At 45.1% G+C, this 17,934-nt stretch overlaps 1 protein-coding gene across 1 annotated transcript in view; it reads left to right on the top strand.

Annotated features, from left to right (window-relative positions):
- The first annotated feature begins 17,552 nt into the window (after positions 1-17,552).
- prpf6 (PRP6 pre-mRNA processing factor 6 homolog (S. cerevisiae)) overlaps positions 17,553-17,934 on the top strand; it is a 94,610-nt gene continuing 94,228 nt past the window's right edge. The window contains exon 1 of the mRNA XM_086005427.1: positions 17,553-17,711. Within this exon, the coding sequence (XP_085861553.1) occupies positions 17,575-17,711 (137 nt within the window). The 5' untranslated portion in view covers positions 17,553-17,574. The remainder of the gene's footprint in view (positions 17,712-17,934) is intronic.

Raw genomic sequence — 17,934 nt, 5'->3', positions numbered from 1 at the left:
TGTATTCTAATAGCCAATCTCACATGTTGCGTGCAGAAACAATTCTTGCCTGCCTTGGTGAATTTGTTTATCATTTCACCTCTCCCTTCCTGGGATGGCAGGAATGACATATAAGGAGAGATTGGGTCGGTTGGGCTTATATTCACTGGAGTTTAGAAGAATGAGACGGGATCTCATTGAAACTTATAAAATTCTAACAGGATTAGACAGACTAGATGCAGGAAGGATGTTCCCGATGGCGGGGGAGTCCAGAACCAGGGGTCACAGTCTAAGGATAAGGGGTAAGCCATTTAGGACAGAGATGAGGAGGAATTTCTTCACCGAGAGAGTGATGAACCTGTGGAATTCTCTACCACAGAAGGCAGTAGAGGCCAATTCATTAAATATATTCAAGAAGGAGTTAGATATATTTCTTAAGGCTAAAGGGATCAAGGGATATGGGGAGAAAGCAGGGACAGGGTACTGAATTTAGATGATCAGCCATGATCTCATTAAATGGCGGAGCAGGCTCGAGGGGCCGAATGGCCTACTCCTGCTCCTATCTTCTATGTTTCTATGTTTCTAGTTGTCATTGATCTGTTCATTAAACCTTCAGGATGGTGAAATCTCCCATGATGTTCTGCAAGTCTCCTTACTTGTTCAAATAGCTTTGTATCCACCTGTTCATCTTGTGCTGGCGGTTTCTAAAATTTACCAAATAAAAATTTACCACCCATATCATTATTTTAACTTTATTCCCTTCTGTTACTTTGTCCATCCTTTGGATAGATGCCATTCATTTTTTTAAATCAATAATACAACTGTGAATCAAGGGCTTACCCATGAAGAAAATAGTGACACTATGGCCTGATATTTACAGGGAGGCAGGGAGGGAGCGGGGGGGGTGGGGAGGCGGGGGGGGCGGTGGATCGTAGCATCCAGGAAACCTGGAAATGTGGGTAATGTGGATATCCGGCTGAATTGAACGAAAAAAAAATTGCTGACAAAACCTCATTTTAAAAAATCTCTCTGTTTCCTGGTCGGCAGCCCGATGGAAAGGTTGGCTGGCTGTTGGGCAGGAACTCCTGTGCTTGTAGGACGCAGCCGGCGAGCGGAGAGGATGGAGGGAGGGATAGAGAGATTGTGAGTTAGGGGGGAGATTGTGGGTCGGAGGGATAATTATGGAGGTCGGGGGGAGAGATTGTGGACGCCGGGTGGGAGGTCGTGAGTCGGGGGGAGATTGGAGGCTATGGGGGGCAGAGGGAGGATCGTGGAGGCTGGGGTGAGAGGGGAGATTGTGAAGGTTGTGGGGGGAGATCGGAGGCCGGAGGGAGATCGTGGGTCGGGTCGAGATCATGGAGGCCTTGGGGAGATCAGATCTTGGGGGAGGAGGGAGGCCGATTACGACAGGTCTACTTGGGGGCCAGGTAACGCAAGTCTTGTGAACAGAAGTTAATTGAATTTGCGCGATTGGCTGATCGGTGGGCGGGCTGGTGTCAGGCCAAAGGCTGTACTGCGAGCGGAGTCGGAGTCAATGAAGGAAAGGTTGAGTGCTCTGTGCTTTGTGTTACAGGGAGATTAACAAATGACTGACGGAGGAACAGGCTCGTAAAGCCTACGAGAGGGCTGTAAAAAGTGCTCCTGCTCATCCCAGCCCACAAGCAGTGTTGGAAAGGCACTTACCTGCTGGATCCGGTCATCGACAGTGCTATCAAGCGGCACTTACTCCCCTTGACATTCAATGGCATTACTATCGCTGAATCTCCCACTATCAACATCCTGGGGGTTACCATTGATCAGAAACTGAACTGGACCAGCCATATAAATACTGTGGCTACAAGAGCAGGCCAGAGGCTGGGAATTCTGCGGCGAGTGTCTCACCTCCTGACTCCCCAAAGCCTTTCCACCATCTACAAGGCACAAGTCAGGAGTGTGATGGAATACTCTCCACTTGCCTGGATGAGTGCAGCTCCAACAACACTCAAGAAGCTCGACACAATTCAGGATAAAGCAGCCCGCTTGATTGGCGCTCCATCCACCTTCAACATTCACTCCCTCCACCACTGGCGCACTGTGGCTGCAGTGTGTACCATCTACAAGATGCACTGCAGCAACTCGCCAAAGCTCCTTCAACAGCACCTTCCAAACCCGCGACCTCTACCACTTAGAAGGACAAGGGCAGCAGACGCATGGGAACATTACCACCTACAAGTTCCCCTCCAAGCCACACACCATCCTGACTTGGACCTGTATCGCCGTTCCTTCACTGTCGCTGGGCCAAAATCCTGGAACTCCCTTCCTAACAGCATTGTTGGTGTACCTACACCATATGGACTGCAGCGGTTCAAGAAGGCGGCACACCACCATCTTCTCAAGGGCAATTAGGGATGGGCACTAAATGCAGGCCTAGCCAGTGATGCCCACACCCCATCAATGAATTTAAAAAAATAAAAAAAATAACCTGCTCACTGATTGGGTTCTGCCAAGACCACTCTGCTCCCAACCTCATTACAGCCTTGGTCCAAACATGGACAAAGGAGCTGAATTTCAGAGGTGAGGTGAGAGTGACTGCCCTTGACATCAAGGCAGCATTTGACCATGGCATGAAGGAGCTCTAGTAAAACTGAAGTCAATGGGAATTGCGGGGGGGGTAAACTCTCCACTGGCTGGAGTCATATCGAGCACAAAGGAAGATGGTTGTGGTGATTGAAGGTCAATCATCACAGCCTCAGGACATCACTGCAGGAGTTCCTCAGGGCAGGGTCCTAGGCCCAACCATCTTCAGCTGCTTCATCAATGATCTTCCCTCCAACATAAGGTCAGAAATGGGGATGTTCGCCGATGGCTGCACAGTGTACAGTGCTATTCACAACTCCTCAGATAATGAAGTAGTCCATGCCCGCATGCAACAAGACCTGGACGACGTTCAGACTTGGGTTGATAAGTGGCAGGTAACATTTGTGCCACAGAAGTGCCAGGCAATGACTATCTCCAACAAATGAGAGTTTAACCACTGCCCCTTGACATTCAATGGCATTACCATCGCCGAATCCCCCACCATCAACATCCTGGGGGTCACCATTGACCAGAAACTTAACTGGACAAGCCACATAAATATTGTGGCAACAAGAGCAGGTCAGAGGCTAGGTATTCTGCACAGAGTGTCTCACCTCCTGACTCTCCAAAGCCTTTCTACCATCTACAAGGCACAAGTAAGGAGTGTGATGGAATACTCTCCACTTGCCTGGATGAGTGCAGCTCCAACAACACTCAAGAAGCTTCACACCATCCAGGACAAAGCAGCCCGCTTGATTGGCACCCCATCCACCACCTTAAACATTCACTCCCTCCACCACCAGCGTACTGTGGCTGCAGTGTGTACCATCTACAAGATGCACTGCAGCAACTCGCCAAGGCTTCTTCGGCAGCACCTCCCAAACCCGCGACCTCTTCCACCTAGAAGGACAAGGGCAGCAGGCGCATGGGAACACCATCACCTCCAAGTTCCCCTCCATGTCACACACCATCCTGACTTAGAAGTATATCACTGATCCATCATCGTCGCTGGGTCAAAATCCTGGAACTCCCTACCTAACAGCACTGCAGGAGTACCTTCACCACACGGACTGCAGCGGTTCAAGAAGGTGGTTCACCATCACCTTCTCAAGGGCAACTAAGGATGGGCAATAAATGGTGGCCTTGCCAGTGACGCACACATCCCATAAACAAATTTAAAAATTCCTCCTCCGTCCAAATGCGGGTTTTCTGAGCACTGGGAAACCCAGCCTTCAGCCGTTAAATGTAAAACTTTGGTAAAATTGGAGACACGCAGCTTCATTAACATATTTAAATAAGTGACCTGCCTCTCGAGAGCAGGTTAGGTGCCCGCACCCCAACACACCGCCGTTAAAACCGTAAGTGGGCGTGTTGGAGGCAGGTTGGGGTCGGATTCCGATTTTAAAAATTTAATTTCCCTCCCCCGCCCGTTCTGCAGGGGGTGGAGGTGGGGGTGAAAACTCCCCCCATATGTCGTGGTACAGGTGAGTGGCAGAAATTGGGGAACTGCAAAATTAGTGGAAAGATAGACTGATCAGCAGCCATGACCAGGAGCCTTGAATGGTGTCTTGCAATTTGGGACTCCTAATCACAGCTACAAAACAGACTGGGTACATCAATGTGGCTAGAAAGATAGTATAATAAGGAAGACTTCAGATTACTCAGACTTTGGAAAAGTTCTCGGGCTGGGGAAAGCTTTCCAGATCAACTTTTCTTTGTAGGTCAATCCTCGCTCTCAGCTTCCGCTCTTGGCTATCTGCTGTCAGCCATGTTTCTAAATTGACAATATTATAAATATTCCATCTAGCTGCAGATATTTCTAACTCCAATACTTTGTTCCTGCTGCTCCTTGTGATTGTATAAAACATTTAAGTTGCTCCTTCAATATATTCTTTTTGATATTGATCTATCTGTTGGTGATTGTCATCACTTTTTCTTTTTGGTCTATTTTTATTTGGCCCTCAACACCAACCAGCACCAGCACCGCCTCCCCCCCCCCCCCCCCCCCCCACTCCCCGCAACTCCACTTTACAGTCTTAAATCCTCCCCCGCTGCGTTATCTACCCTTGCTACAATAATATTGGTACCAGTCTGATTTAAGTGAAACCTATCTTTATTTTATTTGTTTCTGGGATGTGGGCATCGCTGGCAAGGCCAGCATTTATTGCCCTTGAGAAGGTGGTGGTGAGCCGCCTTCTTGAACCGCTGCAGTCTGGTGGTGAAGGTACTCCCACAGTGATGTTAGGGAGGGAGTTCCAGGATTTTGACCCAGCAACGATGAAGGAACGGCGATATACTTCTAAGTCAGGATGGTTTTAACTTGGAGGGGCAGTTGCAGGTGATGGTGTTCCCATGCGCCTGCTACCCTTGTCCTTCTAGGTGGTAGAGGTTCGCGGGTTTGGGAGGCGCTGTCGAAGAAGCCTTGGCGAATTGCTGCAGTACATCTTGTAGGTGGTAAACACTGCAGCCACGGTGCGCTGGTGGTGGAGGGAGTGAATGTTTAAGGTGGTGATGGGATGCTGATCAAGCGGGCTGCTTTGTCCTGGATGCTGTCGAGCTTCTTGAGTGTTGTTGGAGCTGCACTCATCCAGGCAAGTAACGAGTATTCCATCACACTCCTGACTTGTGCCTTGTAGATGGTGGAAAGGCTTTGGGGAGTCAGGAGGTGAGACACTCGCTGCAAAATACCCAGCCTCTGACCTGCTCTTGTTGCCTCAGTATTTATGTGACTGGTCCAGTTAAGTTTCTGGTCAATGGTGACTTCCAGGATGTTGATGGTGGGGGATTCAGCAATGGTAATGCCATTGTATGTCAAGGGGCGGTGGTTAGACTCTCGCTTGTTGGAGATAGTCATTGCCTGGCACTTGTATGGCACGAATGTCACTTACCATTTATCAGCCCAAGCCTGAATGTCGTCCAGGTCTTGTTGCATGCAGGCATGGACTGCTTCATTATCTGAGGAGTTGCGAATGGAACTGAACACTCTGCAATCATCAGCGAATATCCCACTTCTGACCTTATAATGGAGCAAAGGTCATTGATGAAGCAGTTGAAGATGGTTGGGCCTAGGACCCTGCCCTGAGGAACTCCTGCAGCGATGTCCTGGAGCTGAGATGATTGACCTCCAACAACCACAACCATCTTCCTTTGTGCTAGGTATGACTCCAGCCAGTGGAGAGTTTTCCCCGTGATTCCCATTGACTTCAATTTTACTAAGGCTCCTTGATGCCACACTTGGTCAAATGCTGCCTTGATGTCAAGGGCAGTCACTCTCCCCTCACCCCTGGAATTTAGCTCTTTGTTCCATATTTGGACCAAGGCTATAATGAGGTCTGGAGCCGGGTCCTGGCAGAACCCAAACTGAGCATCGGTGAGCAGGTTACTGGTGAATAGGTGCTGCTTGATAGCACTCTCGACGACACCTTCCATCACTTTGCTGATGATTGAGAGTAGACTGATGGGGCGGTAATTGGCTTGATTGGATTTGTCTTGCTTTTTGTGGACAGGACATACCTGGGCAGTTTTCCACATTGTCAGGTGGATACCAGTGTTGTAGCTGTACTGGAATAGCTTGGTTAGAGGCGCAGCTAGTTCTTGAGTGTAAGTCTTCAGCACGACAGCTGGGACGTTGTCCGTGCCCATAGCCTTTGCTGTATCCAGTGCGCTCAGCCATTTCTTGATATCACGTGGAGTGAATCGAATTGGCTGAAGACTGGCTTCTGTGATGGTGGGGACGTCAGGAGGAGGCTGATGTGGATCATCCACTCGGCACTTCTGGCTGAAGATGGTTGCCTTGTCTTTCGCACTCGCGTGCTGGGCTCCATCATTGAGGATCGGGATATTCATGGAGCCTCCTCCCGTTAGTTATTTCATTGTCCACCACCATTCACAACTGGATGCGGCAGGACTGCAGAGCTTTGATCTGATCCGTTGATTGTGGGATCGCATAGCTCTTTCGCTATTTAGCATGCATGTGTTGCAGCTTCCCCAGTTTGGCAACTGGTGCTAATCCTGGCATGCACTTCTGCACTCCTCATTGAACCATGGTTGGTAGCCTGGCTTGTTGGTAATGGTAGAGTGAGGGATATGCCGGGCTATGAGGTTACAGATTGTGGTAGAGTACAATTCTGCTGCTGCTGATGGCCCACAGTGCCTCATGGATGCCCAGTGTTGAGCTGCTAGATCTGTTCTGAATCTATCCCATTTAAATAAAGGAAACTACGATGGTCTGAGGAGCGAGTTGGGTAGGATTGATTGGGGAATGTCACTCAAAGGGTTGACGGTGGATAGGCAATGGCAAACATTCAAAGACCGAATGGATGAGCTACAGAATTTGTTCATCCCAGTTTGGCATAAAAATAAAACAAAAAAGGTGACTCAACCGTGGCTAACAAGGGAAATTAGGGATAGCATAAGATGCAAAGAGAGGACATATAAATTGGCCAGAAAAAGCAATAATCCTGAGGATTAGGAGCAGTTTAGGATTCAAAGGAGGACAAAGGGATTAATTAAGAAAGGGAAAATAGAATATGAGAATAAGCTGGCAGGGAACATAAAAACTGACTGTAAAAGCTTTTATAGATATGTGAAGAGAAAAAGATTGGTGAAGTCAAGCGTAGGTCCCTTGCAGTCAGAATCAGGGGAATTTATAATGGGGAACAAAGAAATGGCAGACCAACTAAATACATATTTTGGTTCTGCCTTCACAAAGGAGGACACAAATAACCTCCCAGAGATGCCGGGGAACATAGGGTCTGCTGAAAGGGTGGAACTGAAAGAAATCAGTATTTGTAGGGAAATGGTGTTAGGAAAATTGATGGGACTGAAGGCCGATAAATCCCCAGGGCCTGATAATCTACATCCCAGGGTACTTAAGGAAGTGGCCCGAGAAATAATAGATGCATTGCTGGACATCTTCCAGAACTCGATAGACTCTGGAACAGTACCCATGGATTGGAGGGTAGCTAATGTTACCCCACTATTCAAAAAAGGTGGTAGAGAGAAAAAGCGGGGAATTATAGACCGGTAAGCCTGACATCGGTAGTGGGGAAAATGCTAGAGTCCATTATAAAAGATGTAATAGCAGAGCACTTGGAAAGCAGTGACAGGATCGGACAAAGTCAACATGGATTTACAAAACGTAAATCATGCTTGACTAATCTACTGGAACTTTTGAGGATGTAACTGGTAAAATAGATAAGGGAGAACCAGTGGATGTGGTGTATTTGGACTTTCAGAAGGCTTTCGATAAGGTCCCACATAAGAGATTAGCGTGCAAAATTAAGGCACATGGGATTGGGGGCAAGGTATTGACTTGGATAGAGAACTGGTTGGCGGACAGAAAGCAAAGAGTTGGAATAAACGGGTCGTTTTCCGAGTGGCAGGCAGTGACTAGTGGGGTACCGCAAGGATCGGTCCTAGGACCCCAGCTGTTCATGATATATATTAATGACCTGGACGAGGGAATTGGATGTAATATCTCCAAATTTGCAGACGACACAAAGCTGGGTGGGAGGGTATGCTGTGAGGAGGATGTCGTGAAACTCCAGTACGATTTGGACAGGTTGGGTGATTGGGCAGAAACATGACAAATGCACTATCATGTGGATAAATGTGAGGTTATCCACTTTGGTGGCAAAAACAGGAAGGCAGATTATTATTTGAATGGCAATCGATTGGGAGAAGGGGAAGTGCAAAGAGACCTGGGTGTTCTTGTGCACCAATCGCTGAAGGTAAGCATGCAGGTGCAGCAGGCGGTTAAGAAGGCAAATGGTATGTTGGCCTTCGTAGCAAGAGGGTTCGAGTACAGGAACAAGGATGTCTCGCTACAGTTGTACAGGGCCTTGGTGAGACCGCACCTTGAGTATTGTGTGCAGTTTTGGTCGCCTTACCTGAGGAAGGACGTTCTTGCCATGGAGGGAGTGCAGCGAAGATTCACCAGGCTGATACCTGGGATGGCAGGAATGACGTATGAGGAGAGATTGTGTCGATTGGGCTTATACTCACTGGAGTTTAGAAGATTGAGAGGGGATCTCATCGAAACCTATAAAATTTTGTCAGGCCTGGGCAGACTAGATGCAGGAAGGATGTTTCTGATGGCCGGGGAGTCCAGAACCAGTGGTCATAGTCTAAGGATAAGGGGTAAGCCATTTAGGACTGAAATGAGGAGGAATTTCTTCACCCAGAGAGTGGTGAACCTGTGGAATTCTCTGCCACAGAGGGTGGTGGAGGCCAGTTCATTAAATATATTCAAGAAAGAGTTGGATATATTTCTTAAGTCTAAAGGGATCAAGGGATATGGGGAGAAGGCAGGGACAGGGTACTGAATTTGGATGATCAGCCATGATCTCATTGCTGGCGGAGCAGGCTCGAGGGGCCGAATGGCCTACTCCTACTCCTATCTTTTATGTTTCTATGTTAGCACGGTGGTAGTGCCACCAACACGATGGAGGGTGTCTTCAGTGTGAAGACAGAGCTTCGCCTGCACAAGGACTGGTCAGTGCTACCAAGTCTGTCATTCATGGACAGATGTATCTGCGACAGGTGGATTGGTGAGGATGAGGTCAAGTAGATTTTTCCCTCGTGTTGCCTCACCACCCAATCCGGCATCGACCTCGGCACTATTCTTATTATTGTCTTCTGTAGCGATTTTGTTACAACTGAGTGGCTTGCTAGGCCATTTCAGAGGGCAGTTTAGAGTCAACCACCTTTGGTGTCACATATAGGCCAGACCAGGTAAGAACGGTAGATTTCCTTCCCGAAAAGACATTAGTAAACCAGATGGGGTTTTTACAACAATCTGATAGTTTCATGGTCATCATTACTGATACTAGCTTTTTATTCCAGATTTATTTAATTAACTGAATTTAAATTCCCCAGCTGCCGTGGTGGGATTTGAACTCACATGTCAGGATTATTAGTCCAGCCTCTGGATTACTAATGCAGTAAAATAACCACTATGCTATTGTTCCCGATAACTGTTCTTATCTGAACAGTTTCTTCCTGCCCCAGAACTTGTTCCAATTTCCTTGAAATCTAAAAACTTCCCTTCTACTTCATCTCTTCTAGCCACATAGTAATATTTCTATCTACTGTACAGTGCATGGCACCAAAAGTAATCTGCGATTACAATTCAATCTAGAACCTAAATCCTCAAACTCCTTCAGTAACACCTCCAGCGTACCTTACTGTGAATCACAACTTTAGGCCTTTTCACTTTCACAGCTGCAAATTAGTCTTTCTATCCCCTAATTATGCAATACCAGATAACTAAAACTCACCTGTGTTGATGGATAGTGTAACTTTTTTCCCATGGGCAACCCCTTGGTTTATGATGCTCTGCTGTTCCTTTTAATACCCTTCCCTGTGCTTCTCATTGTTGCAAAATGGGCAGCCGATTCACTATCGCATGTTTTAAACCTAAAAATAAAAGTTAAAATGACCCCCACAGTACTTCTTTTGTCTTCCAGGAATATCAATTTGCTTTTCCTTAGACTTCCAATCTATCTTCACCTGAGACTTTCTAACAGCCTACCGGCCTTTCTTTAAGAGAACCTTTGATTCAATCTAAACTGTTCCTGGGTACATCCTGAATTTTGCATATTTGATCTCTGAAATGAAGAATAGATTTGCCTTTCTAACCTAGGCTTTATTAACTTAAAAATCCTGTAGCACATCTTTCAACACCCAGTCCCAACTAAAGGCTGGAAAGAACTGCATTTAAGATGGCCACCACAAATCACATGACATCAACTACCAATGAGATTACAACATATATCCCAAGGCAGGAAACAAACAACCAATCACAATACTTCTTACTAAACATAAAGAATAATCACCACATTCACCCCTCCTTTTAAAATATACTCCAACCTAAATAACCTTTACAATTTATAATTAATTATTTACAACTAAAACTATGCACAGACAAAATAAAACTATTCAACATGACACAATACTAAGTGAGCAACAACAAATAGTAACATTGCACATAAGTATTAAGTATCTCTCAACTAAAACAATATTAATATAATATTTCAACAATTTTAAAACATTACTATCAATTTAAAAGTCCATTTTCAATCGGTCGACTGGATATCTTGTTCGTGTCGACCTTCTTAACCTTGGTGAAATTCCTTGCCCTCCCACACCAGGAGACACAGAAGTATCTTCTGCAGGAAGGCTATCCATATCCCGATTTTCAACGGTTTCCGGATTAGAAATCCCATCAGGAGGTAAACTGGGACAGTCATGAACATCCATCGAGGGCTGACTAATAGAAGTATAATTATCTGCAGTCGGATTGGAAATATTCGTAGTATCTGTAACAGCATCCACATTATCTGAATCATGACTATTGTTAATATCCTCAGAAGAGGGCTGGCCACCACAAGGAGCCAAGTCTTTAATTGAAACGGTACTTTCTTTCCCATCTTGGAATCGAATATTGGGAATTTGCCTCCAACAGCTCCACCTCCTCCACTAAAGGATCATATTTTGACAATCTAACATGGCGTCGAAGCAGCACAGGTCCCTGCATTGTAAGCCATGAAGGTACCGAATATCCCGTAGTAGATCTCCGCGGATAGTTAAAGAGCCTTTCATGGGGGGTCACATTAGTAGCCGTTGAAAGCAATGATCTAATGGAATGCAGGGCATCAGGCAGTACCATTTCCCACTGTGCATTCTTAAGGTTCCGGGATGTCAAAGCCAACATAACTGCCTTCCAGATCACCCCATTGTATCGTTCGCACTGTCCATTACCCTGGGGATTATACGGGGTAGTTCTGCTAGTAGAAATTCCCCGACTCTGAAGGTATTCCTTCAACTGGGAAGACATAAAAGAACTTCCCTGATCCAAATGGATATACGCAGGCATCCCAAAGATGACAAAAAGTTGAGTCAGACATTTGATAACTGTAGCAGCTGATACATCTGCGCAAGGAAAAGCAAAAGGGAACCTTGAAAACTCATCCACAACAGTAAATATATATCGGTTTTGAGTAGTTGAAGGAAGAGGCCCCTTAAAATCGACGCTCAAACGTTCAAAAGGAGAAGTAGCCTTTATAAGATCTCGTTGAGGCTTAAAGAAATTCGGTTTACACCGAGCACAGATAAAACATGATGAAGTCATCCGCTTGACGTCTTCAACTGAAAAGGGCAAATTCTTACTGCGTACGAAGTGTATCATCCTCGTAACCCCAGGATGGCATAAGGCATTGTGAAGATTAATAAGCGTATCTCCGTGAATCACAGAACAATAAGCCCTCGACAGCGCATCAGCAGCAACATTATCCTTCTCCGGCACCCTCGTCTGAAGTGTTCTGCTCGGGAGGCTGTGTGTAGTAAATGCGGCAAGAGAGGTCATTACGCACGTGTGTGTAAATCATCAGGTTCAATTACCTCCTCTGTGACTATTCAGCCTTTAGATCGGGCGTTTATTGCATCAATTTCTGCTGCATTTGCTCATGGCCTAAACAAAGCTATAGTTACGGCCCAAGTTAATGGGTTGGAAGTGAAGGCCCTTATAGATACGGGCAGTACCGAGAGTTTTATAAGTCTTCAGTTGGCAAAGGAGAAGCATTTGAAAATTTCGCCTGTTTCCTATCAGGTGTGTATGGCTCAGACGACTCTCACTTCACAAGTAGCTGGTTGTTGCCTTGTGAAATTGATTCTTCTAGGTAATACGTATACTGATATACGCCTATCTGTTTTGCCTAATCTCTGTGCGGATATTTTGATTGGTCATGATGTGCTTCAGTTACACGAGTCTCTCAGTCTTTCATTTGGAGGGACTAAGCCACCTTTATCTATTTGTGGATTAACCTCTTTATCCATTTCTCCATTATCACTTTTTTCCAATTTGATGCCGGATTGTAAGCCAATTGCTATCAAGTCAAGAAGGTATAGCAGTCAGGATAGAGAATTTATTAATTCTGAAGTTCAACGTCTCTTATTGGAAGGAATCATTGAACCTAGTTGTTCGCCTTGGCGGGCACAGGTAGTTGTCACGACTAACGAGACATAAGAAACGAATGGTGATAGACTATTCCCAAACTATTAATAGGTATACTCAATTAGATGCGTACCCTTTGCCTAAGATTGATGAGCTTATCAATAAAGTATCTCAGTATAAGGTTTTTAGCACTATTGACCTAAAGAGTGCTTATCATCAGATTCCTATTGTTAAGAAGGATCAACCATATACGGCCTTTGAGGCTGGTGGAAAGCTGTATCAGTTTTGCCGAATACCATTTGGTGTTACTAATGGTGTTGCTTGTTTTCAACGGGCAATGGATGCTTTTATAAGTGATAACTCTCTCTCTGACACCTTTTCATACTTAGATGACATCACGGTGTGTGGCAAATCAAGGGTGGAGCATGATTCTAATTTAGAAAGATTCCTTCAAGCTGCGGAAAAAGTTGGTTTAACTTTCAATAAAGAGAAGTGTACCTTTTCGACCACTGAGGTAAATCTACTGGGGTACATTATCTTGGGAAACAAGATTAAACCAGACCCAGAACGTCTGCGACCATTGATTGATTTACCTTGTCCTACTAATTCTAAGGCTTTGCAACGAGTTGTTGGACTGTTTTCTTACTATTTTAATTGGATTGCAAATTTTTCACAGAAGATCCGACCTCTTATTCGGGTTACGACATATCCTCTATCATGGGAGGCCAGGACGTGTTTTGATAATTTTAAAAAGGATATCCTTGGAGCAGTTGTGCATTCTATTGATGAGCAGGTTCCTTTTGTGATTGAGACGGACGCTTCTGATTTTGCAATTGGGGCTACTCTGAACCAAAATGGAAGACCTGTGGCCTTTTTCTCACGTACCTTGAACAATAGTGAAAAAAGGCATTCTTCAATAGAGAAAGAGGCGTATGCAATAGTAGAAGCACTGCGTAAATGGAGACATTATTTATCAGGGCGACATTTTACGTTGGTAACTGATCAAAAGTCTGTGTCCTTTATGTTTGATGTCAAACATTTTGGAAAGATTAAGAATGATAAAATAATGAGGTGGAGGATTGAGTTGGCATGTTACCATTTTGATATAGACACTTCTGAATCCTAGAGGCAACAGCCGCTGAAGTAGAAACTGTTTCAGAATCTAGTAAACCACTCCTATTAAGTCCACATAATTCCTTTTCATCCGGAACTGCCGAAACCACAGTCACAGGCCGATTAAAAAGAGCATAAGAATCCGAACTTCTCTGAGCCACATCCAATGTAGAAGCTTGCTCAAAAGCACTCTTAAGATCCAAAGTCTTATTTTCTAACAACCGCTGACGAATTGATCTAGACAGTAATCCATTAATAAAAGCATCCCGTACCGATTCTTCCTTATATTCTTCAGCCGTCATGGCCTTATAATTACAGTTAACACTAAGGCACCGAAGTGCTTGTAAATAAGTATCCAACGATTCTCCCACCTGCTGCCTACGGGCAGATAGAAGGTGACGTGCAAATACCTCATTCTTTGGTTTAACAAAAATCTTTTCCAATGTAGAAATAGCCACTTCGTAAGTTTTACAGTCCAAAATATACTTATACACATCCGGAGCAATGTAGTTGATCAGCATATTCAGCTTATTTAGAGACTCTTGATCCAACACGCCCAAAAAGTTTTTAAATGTACAATACCAGTGTTTCCATTTATCATCCACTCCTGCAGAATTAGGGTCAGCATTGAATCGTTCTGGTTGAAGATATCGCTCCATTCTGACATAAAGTTAATAAATTGAAATGAAGAATAGATTTGCCTTTCTAATCTAGGCTTTATTAACTTAAAAATCCTGTAGCACATCTTTCAACACCCAGTCCCAACTAAAGGCTGGAAAGAACTGAATTTAAGATGGCCACCACAAATCACATGACATCAACTACCAATGAGATTACAACATATATCCCAAGGCAGGAAACAAACAACCAATCACAATACTTCTTACTAAACATAAAGAATAATCACTACATTCTCTCAAATGCAAAAAGGGATTTTCAGGCAAGTACAAACTGAACCAATCCTGAAGGCTGGTGTGCTGGACATCATCAAGCCTGTTACCAGAAAGACTACAGTAACTAACCTCACAACACTTTATAAGGATATGACAGGAGCACAACTCATCCCAACTTATTGCATGAAAATGGTGGCAGGTTCCCTGGCAGACATTTCCCAGTGTCTGCTACAGTTGCTCGGTTCTCCGAGACCACCATTTGGAAGGTGCTGGTTGGCACCAAGATCCCCCAACGGAAGGAGAGTCCTTGTTGCAGCCTCCTCTCCCCCCAATCTATCCCCCACTTACTTTGCTGTGTACATAGGATTACATAGGATATACAGCACAGAAACAGACCATTCGGCCCAACCAGTCCATGCCGGTGTTTATGCTCCACTTGAGCCTCCTCCGGTCTTTCCTCATCTAACCCTATCAGCATAACCCTCTATTCCCTTCTCCCTCATATGCTTATCTAACCGCCCCTTAAATGCATCGATAGTATTCGCTTCAACCACTTCCTGTGGTAGCAAGTTCCACATTCTCATCACTCCCTGGGTAAAGAAGTTTCTACTGAATTGCCTATTTGATTTCTTGGTGACTATCTTATATTGATGGCTTCTAGCTTTGCTCTTCCCCACAAGTGGAAACACTCTCTCTGTATCCACTCTATCAAAACCATTCATAATTAAAAACCACTATTAGGTCACCCCTCAGCCTTCTCTTTTCAAGAGAAATGGGACCCAGCCTGTTCATCCTTTCCTGATTGGTATACCCTCGCATTTCTGGTATCTTTTTTGCCCCCTATCCAGTGCCTCTATATTCTTTTCATAATATGGAGACCAGAGCTGTACACAGTACTCCAATTGTGGTCTAATCAAGGTTCGATACAAGATTAGCATAATTTCTATACTTTTCAATTCTATCCCTCTAGAAATTAACCCTAGTGCTTGGTTTGCTTTTTTTATGGCCTTGCTAACCTGTGTTGCTACTTTTAATGATTTGTGTATTTGGACTCCGAGATCCCTTTGTTCCTCTACCCCACTTAGATTCTTATTTTCCAAGTAATATGTGATCTCCTTATTATTCTTACCAAAATGTAATACTTCGCATTTATCAGTGTTGAAAATCATTTGCTAATTATATGCCCATTCTGGAAGTTTATTAATGTCCTCCTGCAATTTGTTGCAGTCCTCCTCAGTATTGACTATCCCCCCAATTTGGTATCATCTGCAAATTTAGAAATTGTGTTTTTGCATCTTTCTTCTAGTCTTGCAAGGACAGACCATTCCAAAAGGGCAGCAAAGTTGCCAATTTTCAGAAACAACCCCCAGTGGACAATACAAGATCGATAAAATGACAACACTCTCCTCTTAAATGGTTCCACATTTTGTTGTGCAGTGAAAATTTTGAGATTTGGAAATCTGTAAAAACATGAGCCAACACGCATCCGGAGCAGATATCGGGAAACTGCGGAATTCCAGGCCACCAGTTTCTGACCATTTATTCAATGAGTGCAAAAGTTCCCTAGATTGTTTAGAAAACACTCTGAGGGCTAGAAATTCATTATAGCCTAGGAATGGGTGGTATCATTAAAAAAGGTAGGTAACAGTTGGATAGTAGGCTCCTGTGAGAACCAAATACTATTTGTGGGCCTTAGTCTCTGCTGAGGCACATGTGGCTGCCAATTTCTTGATCTTTGAGGCTGTTCTGACCCTTTGATTGCCTGGCTGCCTCTTCAGGGGCTGCAGCAGCAGTCCCATTGCAGCACAGGTTTAGCTTTGTAGCTGCACAATGATGGAATTCCTCTTAGTGATAGGAATCCCATTGGGAGTCCACCATGCATTAATAATGACTCCTGAACCAAGGAAATAGGTTGAGATTGGAGCAGATTCGGAAGTCTCCAAAGAGGAGAATCTAGCTGAGGACATCCTCCATCAGAACTACTCATGCTCCATGAATCACCCAGTGCCGCATCCTTGCTTACAGTATCTAATTCCCCCCGAGTGAAAGTATTTGAGCTGGTGCGTGGGAGTGAGAAAGCAAGTGACATAGGGGATACCAAGGGCATTGGAGCAGATGAACATGGGGCAGGTTCTTGATACAGGGGCTCTTGTGTGACCTGGTCCTCTTCATTCCTATCCTCGTTGTCATGGTCCTCATCATCATCTTCTTTCTGTAGGAAAGGGGGACATAAGCTAAGAACAGGTTAGCAAAACTCTTAACATTTAGGACACTGTGGGTGGTTAGGAAGCTTTTGGCTATCTGGTCCTTTTCAAGAATGTCACAGTGAATGCCTAGGTATGCACCCACTAACCTGCAGCTTTCACTGTTTCACTGATCTTACCATCTCCACGGCTAGAGCAGAGTGCCCTCCCACCACCTCTATTGCCTACTCTTCGTAGGAGTTCAGCTTTTTAATGTCAGATACGTTACTTCCAGTCACCTGCCTTTCATGGACAATGTGCACACCTTTCTCCTGATTGAGTGCATTTGGTGAAGACTAGCATTTGAGGGATGTCAAATTGGTTCTTAAATGATTCCAGAGTTTTCACTTCCACTACTCAATCTGGGAGTTCATTCCATATGTTTATCTCTCTTTGCGTGAAACAATTGGATACTGTATTGAAGGCTCTTTAGGATCTTTCTCGATGGTTGAGCTAAGATGGGCTGAATGACCTTTCTCACAACTGTAATTATTTATTATTTCTCAGCACTTTTAGCCTGTCTAGGACGTCCGTCTCAGTCATTCGTTTTAGCTGAGATAACTCTTGGGGAGGACATTTTGCCTGTGTCTTCCTTTGCCAATATTTCAAGGAATTAGTCATTTGGGACAGTCACGGTCCTGTTCCTGTGCTGCTGCTCTGCTCTAAGCCCTATGTCACAGAGATGCTCAGTTATGTTAATTATGCTCAGAATATGTTAATAAGGCACTCGGTATATGCTAATTAGGCGCCCGGATATGTTAATGAGCTCGTCACGTGTCTGCAATTATAACTCGGCTCTGCCGCACAGCCCGCTGGGATAGGAAGTAGTTCCAAGATGGCGGCCGCAACAGCAACTGCAACGACGGGGATGAGCGCGGGGGGCCCGAGCCTCACCGGGACCCTCAACAAGAAGAAGAAGCCCTTCCTGGGCATGCCTGCGCCGCTGGGCTATGTGCCGGGTTTGGGCAGAGGGTGAGTTCCGTGCCCAATGTCTGCTTTTCCTTCGTGGCGCCAAGCGCGGGCCGGGAGAAAACAAACAAACACACACAAGCGGGCCGAGTGCGTTATGCGGGCCAGGGGATCGTGGTTGGCCAACTGAATGCCCCCAAGTCAAGTTCCTGTCGTCCAGGCAGCTCCCGAAACATTACGTTTGACTCCAGGTGGAGGCAACCGATTATATAATTTCTTACAAATG

The sequence above is a fragment of the Somniosus microcephalus genome, chromosome 13 (assembly GCF_052327205.1).
Source record: "Somniosus microcephalus isolate GS21.2 chromosome 13, FLI_Smic_1.0, whole genome shotgun sequence".
NCBI classification, from domain to species: domain Eukaryota; kingdom Metazoa; phylum Chordata; class Chondrichthyes; order Squaliformes; family Somniosidae; genus Somniosus; species Somniosus microcephalus.
Note: the sequence above shows the minus strand (reverse complement) of the source record. Positions and strands in the feature narration are given on the sequence as shown.